Below are 16,896 nucleotides of genomic sequence, written 5' to 3'. Positions count from 1 at the left end.
AACGATTCGACATATCCTGTGTGACTGCCCGAAATACAACCTGGAAAGACAACACCTTTCTAATAAACTAAACAGGTTAGATGACCAGCCGCTGTGAAAACAAAGTATACTGCGCCATCGTCATGACTCATCGTCGCAGAAGAAAGCCATGCAAGCGCTACTGGGCTTCTTACGAACTACTGGCCTGTCGGAACGCCTCTGAGTGGACTGATTTTGTGTGTGCGTGTGTGTCGGTGTTTTTCTGTTATTTATTTTTTAACTCTCCCTTTCTCTTTCAACCCCCTATTCCCCAACCGCAGTGTAGGGTAGCATACCGGATACTAGCATCTGGTTAACCTCCCTGCCTACCTTTTTTCTCGTTTCTCTCTCTCTCTCCTATTCCCTTTCAACACAAGGCAGGCGTTTTTAGCGTTACAGGAAAAATATATATCAACACTTAAAGCGTTTTTTTCTTGGTTATTTTGTTCGTGCACTAATGGGTGTTACGGTGTCAGTCACTGCAAAACACACACACACACACACACACACACACACACACACACACACACACATTCACAAATACACACACAATGGTTCCATGAAGGTCAAGCCGAGCCGTGTTTACCTCCATGGCAAACATGGCTGGTGTCCAGGCGTGTTTTGGTTGGGGTCCGTCGTTCCGGCACTTCACCTCGACCACTGGTCTCAACTCAATGCTCGTCGCTCTGTAAGTCACGTGTTGTTCCTTGTCGTCTAGTTAAAACCTGGTGGGGGAGGGGCGATGCGGTGTGCGTGGTGTGAGGGGAACGAGTGGGGGCGTTTACCCATTCAATGTGATTTCGGCCCTTCTGTTTCGCAATCTTTTTTGTAATTTCTCCCTCTCTCTCTCTCTTCGCAACATTTCTTTTTAACATCTTCTATTCCCCTCACCCCTTTCCCCAGCACAGGGTAGCCAGCCGGTCTAAGAACTGGCTAACCTCCCTGTCTTTCCGCTTAAACTTTCTTCCTCCTCTTCCTTCCCACGTAGCGCGGCAGAAGAGTCTCGGTGGAATCGACTCGATCTATAGGTGTGTTATCTCCGTTTGGCCCGACAAGCCTAAAAAAGTTCCGGCAGGCCTGACGAGGTGCGGGGCTTATCGCGCAGGTGTGGACAAGCCTGTAGGACGTGGGCGATCGTTTCCTCATCGGCTCCACACAGATGGCACGAAGGGTCCGAGTCGAAAAGTTGGTGGCGTCGTTTTTTGGGGTCACCAGAGATCAAGTGCGTGCATGGAAGAGGCGGCGCGCTTGCCTTGTTTCTCATCTGTAGTGCGGTTCGTCGCACGGCCCGAGTTTGTGGGCTGCATAATGCGATAGGCTGCGTTTCCTTGTGGTCGCTTTATGCCAGAGGTTTTTTGCTTATCTTGGAGATCCATCTGCTCTCTGCCTGCCTCCGTTCGCTTTCTTTTTTTTGGTCAGTTGTAGTTTTGGGTTTGGGAGAAGTTTTGATTCTAATAATGCAAGCCGTTGCATCCAACGGGTCTTTATATATGCCCTTGTCCCTTAAATGTAGATATATTCGACTGCTGCATACTCTCGGTAGAAATTTCAGTCTGCCCATGTACTATAATTTCGATCTATCCTCCCGAATTTCAAAAGGTGACCACCCCATTTCACCTGTAACAACGGCATTTGATGTGCACAAGCTGCCTCCCAGCAACTATCGACCTATTTAGCTTTGGAGTCTGTTCAGGGGCTTCACTGTTTCGGTTGGGTACGTCAGTGCATTCATTGTATAAGTTGAGGCCGGGCGGCCAACGTTCTCCACAGCGTGCCACAGACCGAGAAAGGGCTTTTTGAATGTCGCACAAGATGCCATACTCTGTGTTTCAGTTGGTTTGATTTCTTTATTTCAAGGTCGGCTTGTTGCTGCAAGTAGTCTTCTTTTATATGATAGTTCAATTTCAGGGTATCTGTAAGTTGATGTCTTTTTGATATTGTTTACTTCATCGGAGTCTGTGTTCAGGCCCATCCATTGTGACTTTTCAGTGTTTAATTTGTGGTCTTTGGTCGCTATTTCGGAGCAGATGTCCAAGAGGTATAGAAATGCTGCAGATGCAGCCAGAAGTACAGTGTTATCAGCAAATGCCAAACATTATATTTTTGTGTAGAGTCTTGGCGATAACAACAGGCCATAGAGAGTCTCGATGGATGTTGTTATCTTCGAGAATCCAAGGCCACGTTCCTTGTAATTAAGTGTTTTCAGGAGGGTATATGTGTATCATTAAACGGGGTTGGTGGTGGTGGAAATCCTTGTTTTCGGCCAGATTTCAAGCTCACTTTTCGAAATTTGTGGCCATGAAGTTCATATATTGCTGTGCAGTCTGCATCAAGCGTCTTCTGTAGTTCTGTAAATTCTTTATCCAGAGGCAAATCTTCCAGTTTTTGCCATAGTTTGGTCTAGGAAAGCAAGATACAGTTCTGATTTTTGTTTTGTGTCATCTCTATCGCTTGGTTGAGGGTAAATATGCGGCCACTTGTGCGTCTCCATGGTCGGAATCCAATCTGTGATTCACAAAGCATATTTTTCGCAGTAATTTTTTAGTCTGCGGTTTAAGATTGTATTGGTCAGTTTTAAAACATCGCCGAGCATCGCTATTGGGCGGTAAGCATTGACGTCAGTCTCCGCTTTCTCTTTGCCTTTGCGTATAAGTTTCAGACGAGTTTTCTGCGCAACTAACCAGCGCAGACACGGTGGTACACTGCAAACGTAACAGGAAACAACGGATAAGTCCTTAACTAAATGAAATGGTTAGCGCGCGGCGCCGGCCGGATGCTTCTAGTTATATTACGACTTGCGCTACCACTTTCTTTTTTCTATTTTTCTAGTTCTCAAGGAAAGCGAGGGCTCAAACAAGAAGCCGGCTTCGCGTAATACGCGCGAAGCGCCACACGCGAAACGAAAGCGCGTCACGGCCTTTTTTTCTTTTTTTTGCCCACCCTCAATGTCAGGGCTACACGCATTCCGTTAGACGAGCTCACGACTGCAGTCTTGGTACGTTATGTATACGCTTCTGTGGGCTGCTCCAAGACGTCTGAAAGACGTCCCTGTCAGCCTGCCTATAAAGAAAAGAGGACATCCTTATTACGTGCGCGATCAGTTTCTGACGGGACGGTGCTTACTTTCACGCGATATATAGGTCGAGCCGTGGGCGTAAACATAGTGTTGTATACGCCTAAGCGGGAAGCGGGCATTACACAGCGCTCTTCCATGTGCCCAAGCTCTGACAACACAGACATCGACTGAGACCTTTACTGGACGTCTTCTCGACGTCTTTTCGGATCGCTGTTTTTTAACGTCTTACGCGCACCTACCGGTTACTCAGAAACGAAGCTTTGTGGGTATATAGTACCACACACCTTCGGCATACTATCGTCTTCCGCGAAACCGCACACCAGTTTCTCAGCAGCGAAGTGCGAAATAATTATGCCATCTCCCGTTAAATAGAACCATGCGTGGATGCGAAGAAGTGGGGAGATGGTGAACGGTACCCACAAAAGCATGTCTACGTCACCTTAAGCAAGTACCCCAACATTCGGAACATCTACCTGAACAACGCTGCCCGTGACCATCGTGATCTCATGCTAACCAAAGCAGACGCGCTGTGTCTCACGGAAACGTGGAAAGTCGCAAGACCAACGATCATTGGCTACAAAGTGATCGTGTGTACTGAGGAAGCGTCTCGTTGCCTTCGGCGCCGTCTTGGTTGAGAGAGAGGGGAGCGTAGAAGAGCAAAGAGGGGTGGGGGACGCGCATGCTCAGTGGGGGTGTGGACGCCACAGAAGGGGAGAGAGGGGGAGGGTACGCGCATGCGCAGTGGGGTAGGGAGTGACGGACACAGCCCCCGGCATAAAGTGCATCTCATCTAAATAAAAGTAAAGACGTCTTATTTGGGATGTTGAACCCATGACCAACGCCATTTTCCAGTTAGTTACAGCGTCTTCAACTTGAAGTCGTCTACGTGGGTGGCTACAACCGGATACAGTCTAATAAGTGTAAGTTCCATACAGACGTCGAGGTCCCACCCTGAGATAATTTGCGTTTCTCACATTCATCGATCTTTGGCTCACAAGCGGGGAGGGGGATTCTCGTGGATAAGTGTACCCCACCAGCTGAGTTGAGTGTCTGTACCATGGGTTGACGAGTGATCAAAAGGAGAATATAACTGTCTCGCCTGCCCCGCTGAACATTCATCCCCAATGCAATGTCGGAAGGAGGAAGGCGCGCACTCAGGCTCTTCTCAGCCAAGCTGCGGATCTCAACGGAGATGCCTGTTTCGTAGACGTGGCGCAATATAATGATCATAGTCATAGGGACCGATTCGCGGTAGTGGCAATCAACCACCAAGGGGTTACCATTAATGCAGCGTCTGTATGGTCCAAAACTGTCAATGCGACCGAGTAGTTTGACATTGCCTTAGCTGTCTTAGATCCCAATCATGCAAATATATTTAGCCATTCTAGGGCGGCCATTCGCGCCTTCAGTGTTGGAGCTGTGTGCAAAGAGGCCAAAAACACACTAGGTGATAAGTCACTTACAACCCATACCCTTTTGTAGTTCGCGGCTCATATGCGGAAACATGAACGAAGGGACTAAATCTCAGTAAGAATTGTCCCACTCCAGGCCACTACGGTCAGCTGTCCGCGGCCATGGAGGTCCTCTGGGCCGACCAGGAGACTCGATAAACAGGGATCTGCCAACTACATACAACGAAATTTCCCGGCATTTGGCTACGATTAGGAGAAACCTTTATATAGTAGAAACTATTTATGTACGAATGTCAGACTTTTTTAATATTTAATTGATTGGTTCGCGTTTCATGATTACAAAATTTTTTACATGTGCTGTTGTTTATTCATCTGTTCTACTTTCAAGAGTCTTTCAGCATTCCTTAGACACCTATCAGCTACCTGCTGACTGGAAGGTCGGGAATGTGGCCCCGATGATAAGTCCGGCAAGTCCGGCAAGAGACCAGCAGCAGAAACTCACCCTTCAACTCGGGAAGGGCGTTTCAAGACGCTCTCTCCTTTTGCCCCCTTCGTGGGCATTTTTGTAAGAATGCCCAAATAAAATAAGATAAAATAAAATAAGTAAATAAATAAATAAATAAAGATTGGAACCACCTTCCTGGCACTATTGTTTTTATCAAGGACCACTCAAAGTTTCACTGGGCCATTTCGGACATCATCACTCCCGGACTTATCTGACCAATTATTCTTTGCGTTACCTAGCCACTTTTGCTGCTTCATTTTTGTTTTACTTTTGTATGTACTCTTCGCCACTCCCCTCTGTAATAATTCGGTCTTGAGGGTAAAATCTCTTACGTCTACAAAGGAAATCACCCAGCACGATCCTCTGGCACTGACGAATGACATGCGCCCCGCAGCTATGAGAGAAAAAAAACACACACATATATTTTCGAAACCAAATTAAGGCCGGGTCTGAGCCCTGGAGTGAGGCTTTACTGACCTCCCCTAAAATGGTTAGCATATGGGTCGGGAGAACTGTCCACGCGGAGGTTGTTTCGCCCAGGTTCGCAGTTCTGAGGATGGAGCTTGTATTTGCGCTCAGGTTGTAACAGCTTTTTTTTTTTCCCCTTGAGGGCTCCCAACTAATGTCTGTAGAAGCCGTGTACGATTCGTTCGTACTCCCTAAACGACCGTGTCATGTGCGGGCATCGTGAATGCTTCACCGATTGCTGTCGACGACCAGAAAGCCTAGAAGAGAAAGCACCAGTGTCGTGTTCATCTCTCCTCCTCCCTTCCTCTCTCCCCTCCCTTTCTCTCTCCCCTCCCTTTCTCTTTTACGAGGGCTTTAGGTCGTGATCGCGACGACGCACAGGCAACCCGTATAAAGCTCGCTGCTGCGGCTTTCGTAGCAAAAAAAAAAAAAAAAATAGAGAGAGAGAGGGGGGAGTAATTTACCGTGTGGTCCGAAAACGTGGAGATGAAAAAAACAGCTGCTCGCGTTTTTCTCTCTCTCTTTCCTTTCTTCCCTCTCTCCTTCACACACCGAAACGCACGCGCCCGGACGCAAGTGTTTCATAATGCACACGTGGTGGCATGCGGTGAAGCAACCCTCATCTCAAGCGGGTGTCACAAGCGTTTGCAATATTGATCTTCATATGCGATGCGGCAGTAGGTACATACAGAGTTGACCCCCAAAGCCCGATACATAGAGAATGACGCTGAGCCGTGCTTCCTTAATGGCTGCATAAATATTCTTCATCCTTCACGAAACCACTACCAACCACAACATAGAGAATAGAACTCATGTGATGAACTGGAAACAATAGACCATTTATTTTTGACCTGCAGGCGGTTTAACACATTACGAAAAACCCTATTTGAAATACCTTTACGTGGTATTGGTATGCACTTATCTCTGCCTGTCATTTTGTCTTTTGGAGCTTCCATTTCTGGTTTCTCTAAGGCGACAGTATGCGCGGCCGTCCGGGACCATATTGATGAAACTAATAGGTTGACTAATTAACCAGTTTCATTATCCTAACAGGTCCACATAATTATATACGTATAAAATCATATTATTGCTCTATTCTAAGACTAAATTCGTTTATGTAAATATTTGCATGCATTACATTAAGCAACACACTTTCCTAGGCTATCGGTAATCTTTCTGTTAAACCTCCATCATTCAAAATCTGAACAGTAAATTTTGAAACCACTCGATTCTTGGCCAATCCCCCACAGTGGGTATGCGCCACTTACAATAGGAGAACAACAACAACAACTCACGTTAAGACCGCAGTGTGTGTGTGTGTGAAGTGACTGAAGAGGGGGTTGGGGCGTAAGCCCAAAGTGCTTGCGTTCGTTTTTTTTTTTTTTTGTGCCTCGCCTTGTCTTTATCAAGCACGTCCAGAGACACAGTGTGCTTTAAGTAAACTACGGAAGCCAGTCTATAAAATCTAGTGCGCGGTAACTAAGTAAAATGCGGCACGCATCCGGCCTTTACGAGCTATAGCGTATACAGTGACGTATACCCGCCTTACGCAGGAAGGTATGTTGACCGCTGATAGACTGCGCGTACACTGCATTAATTCTTGTAGAGTGCTTCGAATGACACGTGTATAGGTAAGATAGAAATTGCATCGCTTATCTCTTACCCACTGCAGGGTAGTAAACTGGACGTTCCTGCCATTCCATGCTTCTCTCTCTCTCTCTCTCTTTCTCTAAGTTATTTCACGCACTCAAAGAAAAAAAAAACGTTTTAGTTTTGTCGGTGAGTCCTCGCTTGTCATGCTTATGACTCTCTTTTAAGAGACGCGTTAATGACACCCAATGAGTCTCATGACACCCTCTCTTGGGTGTCACGAGACTCATACCTCTCGGGCGACAGTCATACAAGTGACAGGGCAGGGCTCACAAAAGATATTCAAGCCAATCGCTCACACAAAAGTCGCGAGATCGAATTCCTTTTGCGGCGGGCGCGTCTATATCGATAGAGGCGAAATGCCACTGGCCTGTGTGTGCCAGGTGGTCCAAGTTTCCGGAGCCCTCCGTTCGGGCGTCTGTCATAATCGTATCGCGGTTTTGGGACATAGACCTAAAAAATATTGTTACGTTTACGAGAGGGGTTTGTACAGAGGCGACGTAACGGTCGACTCGAGGGTATACAATGAACGCGCACCAGAGACCTCTTGCGAGCAACCGAACGTCCTCTTCGTCTGGCACCACCATGTTCCCGCTACACAGACACACATTACCTAAATTGCATACGTGGTAACAATATTAGTATTGTTATTAGGAGGTGCAGGTAGTTAAAATGTTTCGACAATTAAACCGAACGCTCTCGAAGGATGGGACGAGTGACCTTTTGGAGAGAAGACACCACCCATCCTTCTTCGAGAGCCACTTCTCATGCGCACGCCACTACAGAGAGCCGACGCCCACACACGCCATCGCTTTACTTCGAAGCCGGTGAGTGAAGCGACGTGATAAGAGCGTGGTTAATTAATTAGTTTCACGAACGTCGAACTGGAGGAAAACGCCTCGTCTTCGTGCAGCCACCACGGCGCCGGTGCACACGAGAAAGCATTTTTCTATTCTTTAATAATTTTAAAGAGAAATTTCGAACGTTGGGACCCAACGTTGCGAAAGTTCAAAGTTCACAGTCCAAAGTTCACAGTTCAAATGTCGCACATCAAAGTTAACGTATATCAGACGTGGTGGCAGTGAGAGTGGGATTGTAGGTACCCGTTTACAAATTTCGACCACATCGGGTCCTTTCCATAAAGTGTACTTCAGTATAAGTAAAGTGACGTTGCACCATTTCACTCTCCTATATTCAATCTCGGTCCAACGTGACCGGGAGTCGAACCCGCAGCCTCATCCTCGGCGCGTGGGCCACGTCATTAGCCAAGCATTGTCGAGCATCATCCTCGACAACTCTTCCTATAAAAATTACTTTGTGTATTATAATACCATCGGTCACATTTACCGAGTGTCGTTACAAAATGAACATGACTATACCACGACCGTCGGTAATACGTGACAAGTGTCGTTTAATCAACGTCACGTTGGCATCAGTGGATCGTTGCATACATAAGATATTCTGTCAAAACGCGACTGAATTGTTCGCTCGTGATGCCTTGCGACGATGCATCCCAACTTCGTAAGAACCGAAATAGTGGCTATACACAGATCAATGAAGACATCCACTCCAGCCAGCAGCCACCGCGTTGCAGATGACAAGGCCCTGCACTGATTGAAGTGCCTTCAACTCCCTCTTGGTTACGGTGCGATTACCTCCAATCGAGAAATAATCGCATCTGCAAGATGTTGTTCGCGATATCCCCGTCTTCCCTGCGATCCCGCGAACGCGTTAAACGTTATCACTCTATATAACGAGTAATTCATCGAATGCCCTCGAAACGGCATGCAGCGATTACGAGTGGGGTAATCGCATACGGAACATCATACACGGCGAGACCATACGTCGGCGTTTCCTGCGACACACTTATTGCTTATGCGACGGAGCCGATTGCAGCACTTCTTCCTTTGGTTCTCGTGCACGGAGGCGTGCGCAGGGGGCAGGGGGGGACCTCATAGTCCTTTAAAGGAGGGGGGAGGGCGTAAAGTCCGTCCCACACTTTGTCATAATAGGGTGAAGAGGCGCTTCAGCCCGGGGAGAGGAGGGTGGACACTCCATAGATTGACATAATATAGGGGAGGGGGCACTGCAACAAACTTTCACCCCTCCCTCCCCTAAAAAAGAACCCTGCGCACGCGTACGCTCGTGTGTACGTGTCTCGACCAACTATTGCACATATCAGTAACCAATGATATCACTCAGCGTGCATCAATGTATGGCATTACGTATAGGGGCGCCTCTGACTTATGTACCTCTAAACGTTGTCCAGAACGCACCCCCTACACCCTTAAAGAAAGGTAGTGCTACTTACTAACTTTTGCCGAACTAAAGTACTGCCACAACATTCACTACCTAAGTAGCAACTGCAGGTACGAGACCACAGACATTTATTACGTGTGGTCGACTACTGCAGTTACTGCTTCAGTAGTGAATGTTAGGGTTAGGCCACAGACATTTACTACATGTGGTCTACTGCAGTTACTGCAGTAGAGAATGTTAGGGTTCGACCACAGACATTTACTACCTGTGGTCTACTACTGCAGTTACTACTTCGGTAGTGAATTTTAGGGTGGTAAATGTCTGTGGTCTACTACCTGCAGTTACTGCTTGAATAGTTAATGTTGTGAAAGCACTTTACTATCTCAAAAGTTAGTAAGTAGCACTACCTTTTTTTTATTAGAGTATACAGTCGGGCCTACAATACAGCGCTAATGTGTAGCTTGTCATGTGAATGTAGAACTGTCAGCGCCGAAGTGAATGTTTCAACGCTCGCTTCGCAATCACGTAACAATTACAAGGAATCAGTAAGCGACGTTTTACAGGCCGCAAGCGTATAACTAATGCAATTGTCGGCACGCTCCGTTTAGAAGGTGGCGACTCTGTAAACTTAAAAACTCAGCCGATGACCATCTCGCTCAATGACGTCATCTTTACAAAGCCTCCTGCAAGCAAGTTGTCCTGGACGCATCTGGTGCAACCCATAGAGTTTCCTAATATACACTAGAGGGAACTCTGGCGCTAGTGTCTATGGGAGCTGCAACGCACGGCGCTTCAGCGAGCATGGGACTGATGGGTAGTACAGCCATTTGTCTAATCTTCGTATTTGTGGCCTCCTTTTGGCTCCGTGTGTGTTCGTGTGGTTTGTAGCTGTTTTCTCACGAAACAAATATTAGCAATGTTCAGCGGTTGCACTTACCACCCTATTCTTTTAGACTTACCTTTCCAAATTGGGTCACGAAGTTCAAAAGGATTGAATCTTTCTTTCAATTCAAAACCGAAACACAGCAATAAACGAAGCCGCAAGTGCGATTCGTTGCCCGCAAGTACGAAGACTAGGCAAATGTGTGTACTACCCATCATTCCCATGGTCGCTGAACGATCGCAGCGACAGAGTACCCTCTAGTTAATTTTAGGAAACTCTATGGTGCGACCGTCACGCTCCCCGCCGGTAACCAGAACCTGGACCCACCCTATACTGCTGACCTGCCCAGATGGCGGGGTTGTGTCCCCGCTCTCGTTCAACCGCTCGCCGTTAGAGGCGCTATCAACAACCTGTTCGTCTACCTCTACATCTACCTCTACGTTTAACCTCTACGGCTGTTAGGACGTCGCTGGAGCACTGAGGAAGAAACATTTAGGGGGTGCGACTCCGTTCCTCGAGGATGATTGCCGGAGGGCCAAATGCTGCTGGCGGCGTCTTGCGGTAGAAAAGAAAATCGCCGCCGGTTTCGGTTTCTAGGAAACCGGTCGAGCGCGTTCCCGCCGCAGTCACGGAGCGGAGACGCGGAGCGCGTTTGCCGATGCGCTCGGCTGGTCGTTGCCTTTTTCTTTGTTTCGTGGTTGCGGCTTTACGCCGCAAGGCGCCACCAACCAAAACGCATTCGAGAGAGCATTTCATTTTTGCATTTTATGCGATGTTATCTGGACACCTGCGGACGTTAGTGCTAACGGCAGTTTCACTTCGCCTGCATTTTGTGACGAACTGCCGGCATACAAGTGATTATTTATGCAAACTTGAAAGGCTGGTCAAGTAAGCTATCCCTCGTGGTTAAGTACTTATTTCCCAGTGGTTGATTAATTTAGGAAGCCGTAGACTTACATGGTGTTGGACAGCCTACGTGGTGTTGCGTCCATTTCATTGCAAAAATTTGCTTAATCGCTTCTAGTAAGTTCATTTGTAAATTAAATGCATTTATGCATAATATTCACATAATGCGAGCGCTCTGTTAGCCAAAATATTACCGCAAACGCGGAAGCTGACGTCGGCGAACAGGTTTGCGAACAGGTGCTGAATAGCGCCATGCCGCTCTTAGGTTCTGGCCCTATAGCAACAAAAGGTACGAACTAGACGTGGGCGCTGGTAGAGGAATAACTAAGCGGGTCAGTAGTCCAGTAGGTCGCGGACAGAACCGTTCAACCGGATAAAAACGAAAGCCAACCGGAAGTGCACCTCCGGGGTGGCAACCTGTGAACAACGAGCGTGCTTTGGCTGGCTCTCGCAGTTCGCTGGGAGTCCGCTGGCATAGCCAAAAGTGGAAAACCGAAGAGCGCCACTATTGTACACAATATATTAATTAGCATGCCTACAAATGTACGCTTCCAAGCTCGCGCTTCTAATGCGTACTACAGCGCGTGCTAAAGGCCAATACCATGTGAACTGTTGGAAGGCCAAATATTTTCGTCTATAAGTGTAGATGATGATACCGTCAACTGAACTGAACTGTAAAAAAATACCGACTCATTAATTAAGACGTTTTTCGTGTCATCGTGATGATAACGACGCGATACTCCGCGACCTCTAATGACTCCAGAACTGACACACCCCGTTAGTCTCAACGCTACGAACTGACAACCACGTGCTCGCGCTGGCTTGTCACGCTATAGCAAAAAACGAATAGAGAGATAAAACTTCTCGGCGGTGAGAGACTGACCTCGAGCCGAATGGATGTGCAGGTCGTACTGGCGCGTGGACAGCACCTGCATGCCCCTGCGCACGCACGGCGGTTCCTTGTAAGGCTCGTGCACCGGCAGCTGCCTGGACCGACCGTGGTGACTCGGCGAACCCAGGGATTCGCGTCGCGGAGACGAAGGCGACTGAGGCGTCGTCGGCGTCGACGTCCGACGAAACATCGCGACGACGTCTTCTCGTCGATGTCCCGCACCTGTCTCTCCTCTCGGTCTTCGTCGCCGTCACACAAACCAGCCGTCGTCACGGGTGACGGACGGCCTCACCGTAACGCACTCGGACAAACACGAAGAAGGCACGGCGACGGCAACCCATGAGACGGCGGAGATCTGGACCACGGCAAAGACGACAGGAGTAAGCACGGCGAGCCGCCAGAAACACGTGCTCCGTCCGGACGTGGCTTGGAACAAGCGAGCTTTCACAAACACACCGGGATCCGAACGATTGTGCGATACGCGCCGAAGGCGCTGGGCGTTACTAGGAAGCTCCTAGCGCAGCCGTCACCGCTTCCACAGCCGATCACGCATCGGAGTGCGTGTTCTCTAGGGCTGCGTGTTCCGGTTCTTCCGCAAATCCTGCCCCCCAAATGCAAAAGCGGGGACTCAAATATCAAGGTGTAGCTTGTTCCCCCCGTCCGAGCTGTCGTGCCTCAGGGGGGGGAACCCCGAGTTCTCGGCGTCGTGCGCGGACCGCTCTCCACACTACTGCCGCCACCGACCGAGCGCTCTTCGCTTCGCCTCCGCTAGCGTCGCCGTCGATCGAATATGTGAAAGGATTGCGTCGGGAGCGAGCCAGGCCGGTTACACACACACGCTTCCGTCTAGCGCTTCCACTCGGTTCCACCAGTAGGCGCCGCAGCGTGTAGTCGCGTTATAGTTGCCATGGCGACCACAGTCTCCCTTCTTTCTCTTTGCCTCCTTGCTCCCTCTTCTTGACTCTCTCTATCTCTCTAGTACGTCGCTGGTTTTTTTTATCATCTTTGCGTCCTCCTGGACGCTCGGCAGGTGAATGTATGATTCGAATAGGAACAATCGCGTGTGTATCAGAGTCTGTACGGGTTCCGCAATCACTTAACGACCATTGTGTCATTTAGTCACGCGTGGATGAATGCGGAACAGGCAGCATACAACGCAGCGCAGCGTTGTCTGCTGTTTCGTAATGTGTTTCGTAGTATAGTTAGACGCCATCTTTCTCCCTCTTCATCTCTTTCCCGTCTTTAGAAACAAGGAAGTGGACGCCTCGTGCGATCAGGTAGGCGTATACTTGCATGAATAATCAGGAGAGGCAAAGCGGTAACAATTACATGGCGCTTCCATTTGAAGGTAGTGCGTTACGCTGTAGACGCTAAATGTGTAATTGTGCGTTTGGATAGATGATACAGCGAGATGAGGCTTACGTTGAGCAGACGACGCTGAGAGTGCCATGTAGGCCACCATATCACTCGAATATCACTCGAATTGCATATCACTCGAATTGAGGTGTGCATAACGCTGATATTGCGGCAGCAATTCAGGCCAGTTGCCGCCTTTTAAAGTTGTCGCGATGTGCAAGGGAGAGCTGACGCCAGGAGTCTGTCTTTAACTCTAGTCCCAAGATGGACATGGAAGTGTACTCTTCTGCTCCGTTCGAAGAGGTGTCACACACTACTTGAGTTTTTGATTGTCGTACCTGTTTGGCAGATATGTTGTGACATTTTATCAGTACCTATTTTATCCGCATGTCCATAATTGAATAACTCTTGTTAAATGCGCATCAGTTTCATACCCGCATGGATGGACGATACACATTGGTGAATAAACGATGAAAGGCGACACTGCAGGCATCCACCTGGCGATAAATGTGTTCCATTGTCGCAACCGTATACATAGATGATACAGAATGAAGAGCGGAAGACAAAAGAAGACACTATACCTTTATTCAATCATCGCTTCAGCGGCGATTGCGCCGGCGAACAAAACAAGGTCGCATCGCCAACTTCGTAGTACTACGGGTGCGCCCTTCGAAAGAAAGCCAAAGTCGTGGCGCCGCTTTCGAGCTTCGGTTCACCTTGAACGTCGCTCTTTAAGCAGTTATCTTTCGTTTTTGTTTGGATCGTAGGCTTTACAAAGGGCCGTGAGAAGGAGGGTGGTAGGAAATATGGCGCGTTTGTCCAGGAGGCAGCAGACGACAGCCGCGTAGCAGACGACGCCGTGCGAAGGCCACGCGCTTTGGCTGGCTGGCTGCGCTATCGGTTATGGAGGTCACGATTACGAGAGCGTAGAGAGTGAAAGAAGTAGAAAGGATGGCGCTTCAGTTGAGAGCGAGCGCGATGGTGAAACGAGGACGAGAGAGGGAAAAAAGAGAGAGAAAGAAGAACGACCAGCGCGTACAGTTATTTAGTCGAGCTGCCGCGTTGCCTTCATAAGCCCGCGCTGCGCACCTGCGCGTTTGCCCAGCCCCTCTGGTGGGGCAGAAGGCAACTAAAATTAAAAGAGACAGAGTGAAAATATACAATACGGAAAAAGCAGTGAGAGATAGATGAGGAGTAGGATAGATTGCCACCTGCAAATATCGAAAAATATTGTGGTGTAAAAAAAAGTACATAGAATTTGTCAGCGCAGCATGACGCTAAGGAAGATACTGATAAATGAAAGAAAGAAAGACAACGCAGGGACAGGAGAAATGGAAGCACAGTGCATTGAAGAAGGATCTTGGAGAAGGCTTGAGACCAAGAACTACTTTAATACCTGCCACACCCCCTTCCATCCTGCACTCTAATAAGGAGAGAAAGAGATGGAGAGAGGAAAAGAAAACTCCCAAATGGAATAGCAGCTGCCGAATTGTGCCTAAACAGGAGGAAAGAAAAAAAAAAAACGTTTATAGCTGTTCCCCTAGTGGCAGAAGCGAAAAGGTGAAGGGGGTTAACGATGTCCATTGAAAGGACGTTTCGCTAAAAAGAAGTCAGTATATCGGCGCGCTGGCCGCGGATTTTTTAAAGAGAAAACATGATTATCGCGCGTAATCATGTACTCGAGGAGTTGGTGGTAAACGTGTCGCGGTACCGTCGATTCGGCCGTTGCGGCCTTATGTACGAGTCGAACTGCAAGCGCGTGCGTGCGTGTCAATCTACGACTGGAACGAGGCGGGGTTTGAGGATTAACATTTGCTATGCGGGCAGAAGGAGTCCACACACCCGTCACTTCGTGTGGTCACCGCGTTTGTAGTATGTGTATTATACACGACGCGGCGTGTGATTACGTCAATATGGCGGCGGCCCGCGGCCGCCACAAAGGCATGCCGCCTCGTCCTCTGCGTGGTCCGCACGTCTGCAACGCGAGCCGAAAGGCAGGATTCCGTCCCTCTCCTCTTCTCTCGCTCTCCCCCAAACAGTCGGCTGCGAGAGCTCTATGCGGCGGCCGCTTTAAACCTGGCAGACTTTAACTGTCGTCTCGGAGGCAACACAGTCGTGCCCCAGTGATGGCGTCACTTGCGAATCCAGCAGAAGTAGTAGTGTTAGCTGTGAGATTGTCATCGTAATAGTCAACTATATCAGGAGAGGAAGACACATGGATGGCGCTGACGTTTGTCTGGTTCGTTGGATCTTACCGAAAGAACACTGGGTGCTTAGAAAAGAAGTGTTGAACGAGTTAGAGTGCTTGGTACTCTACTATGGGAGAGCATAAAGCCGTCCCGAGGGTCTTACGCCTGATGAGGCCGCATCGGCAAAAAAGTCATTGCTACGAGCTAGAAGTCAAGACGAAAAGAAGGAATGCCTACGACTAGGAATATTACTCCTTCGGAGTCCTTGCATAAACAGGTTTTGTACCATACAAATATTTTACGGTGAGTTGCTTACGCTATAAAGAAAGCATATTATAGCATGCCTATAAGTGTCAGTTTCATACCGGTTATTATCATTTATGGAATTAAATGATATTTCGAACAGGAACTTATATGCGCTTTCGCATTGCATGTTGGACCGTAGCTGCTAAAATCCTCGTCGGGCTGCTCCCTCTGTCCATCCGCTGGATCATCAGCTCGTTCCCTCAACATGATTCATGCATCGTCTGGGACGAGTAAAAGGTTTTTACCGCATACCGTAGAACTGTGAGCTGAATTCAAGAGTATGTCCGTCGTGCAACGGACAACTTCTTAGAAGCATGTATATTGACTATTGAAATAGATTATCTGTTTCCACCAGGGCAATCCAGCCGGAGTGTTACAAAAACAACGTCAAGTCAGCCATTTCTTTCTGGCCCTTGGGGAGGTCCCCTAAAACCGGACGGCCCGGTTCATTCGAACCCTTTGAACCCTGTATAATCGTATAATCGCCCCTGGCGAGAATGCAGACCGATTAGGAGAGCCCCTCGACACGAGTGCAAAGGAGAGAGTGCACCGCCATACTTGGAGAGAAAGAGATACAGAGAGGAGTCCTTGTGACGTCCGGATGAGAGAGGGAGGCGGAGACGTGCACGAGAATGAAGGTTAGGGGCCGTATTCGAGTTGGCTAAGTGCAGCCAGCCGCGGGATTTGATTTCTTTCCGGGAATCGTTTAGAGCCTCTCTTTCCACTCCCTTCCTCCTCTCCTACACTCTATGTGTCCTCTAGACGGTGCGTTAATTACGGTGATGCGGCTGACCCACATCCCGGAAAAAAAGTAAGAAAAAACCCTTCCCTCGCATTTTCGCCACGATGAAAGCTGTCGCTCTTTACCCACGAAGAAAAAGAAAAGTAAAGAAACAAAAACAAAAGAAAAACATGCATAAACTTAAATTTTTCAGAAAGATTGATACGTAGGGAATATAGCACAAATAATAGTTAT

The 16,896-nt window shown here is 48.3% G+C and overlaps 1 protein-coding gene across 2 annotated transcripts in view; it reads right to left on the bottom strand.

The window, feature by feature from the left end:
* The window catches only part of LOC119166998 (uncharacterized), a 398,724-nt gene that overhangs the window by 350,217 nt on the left and 31,611 nt on the right, over positions 1 to 16,896 (bottom strand). The window contains exon 1 of one of the 2 annotated variants that reach the window (XM_075867251.1): positions 12,061 to 12,881. The exons of the other annotated variant lie outside the window; for it this stretch is intronic. Coding sequence (XP_075723366.1) covers positions 12,061 to 12,259 — 199 coding nt within the window. The 5' untranslated portion in view covers positions 12,260 to 12,881. Of the gene's footprint in view, positions 1 to 12,060; positions 12,882 to 16,896 lie in introns of those variants that run through there. 2 annotated transcript variants of the gene reach the window in all.

The sequence above is a fragment of the Rhipicephalus microplus genome, chromosome 6 (assembly GCF_043290135.1).
Source record: "Rhipicephalus microplus isolate Deutch F79 chromosome 6, USDA_Rmic, whole genome shotgun sequence".
Classification (NCBI taxonomy): Eukaryota; Metazoa; Arthropoda; class Arachnida; order Ixodida; family Ixodidae; genus Rhipicephalus; species Rhipicephalus microplus.
Note: the sequence above shows the minus strand (reverse complement) of the source record. Positions and strands in the feature narration are given on the sequence as shown.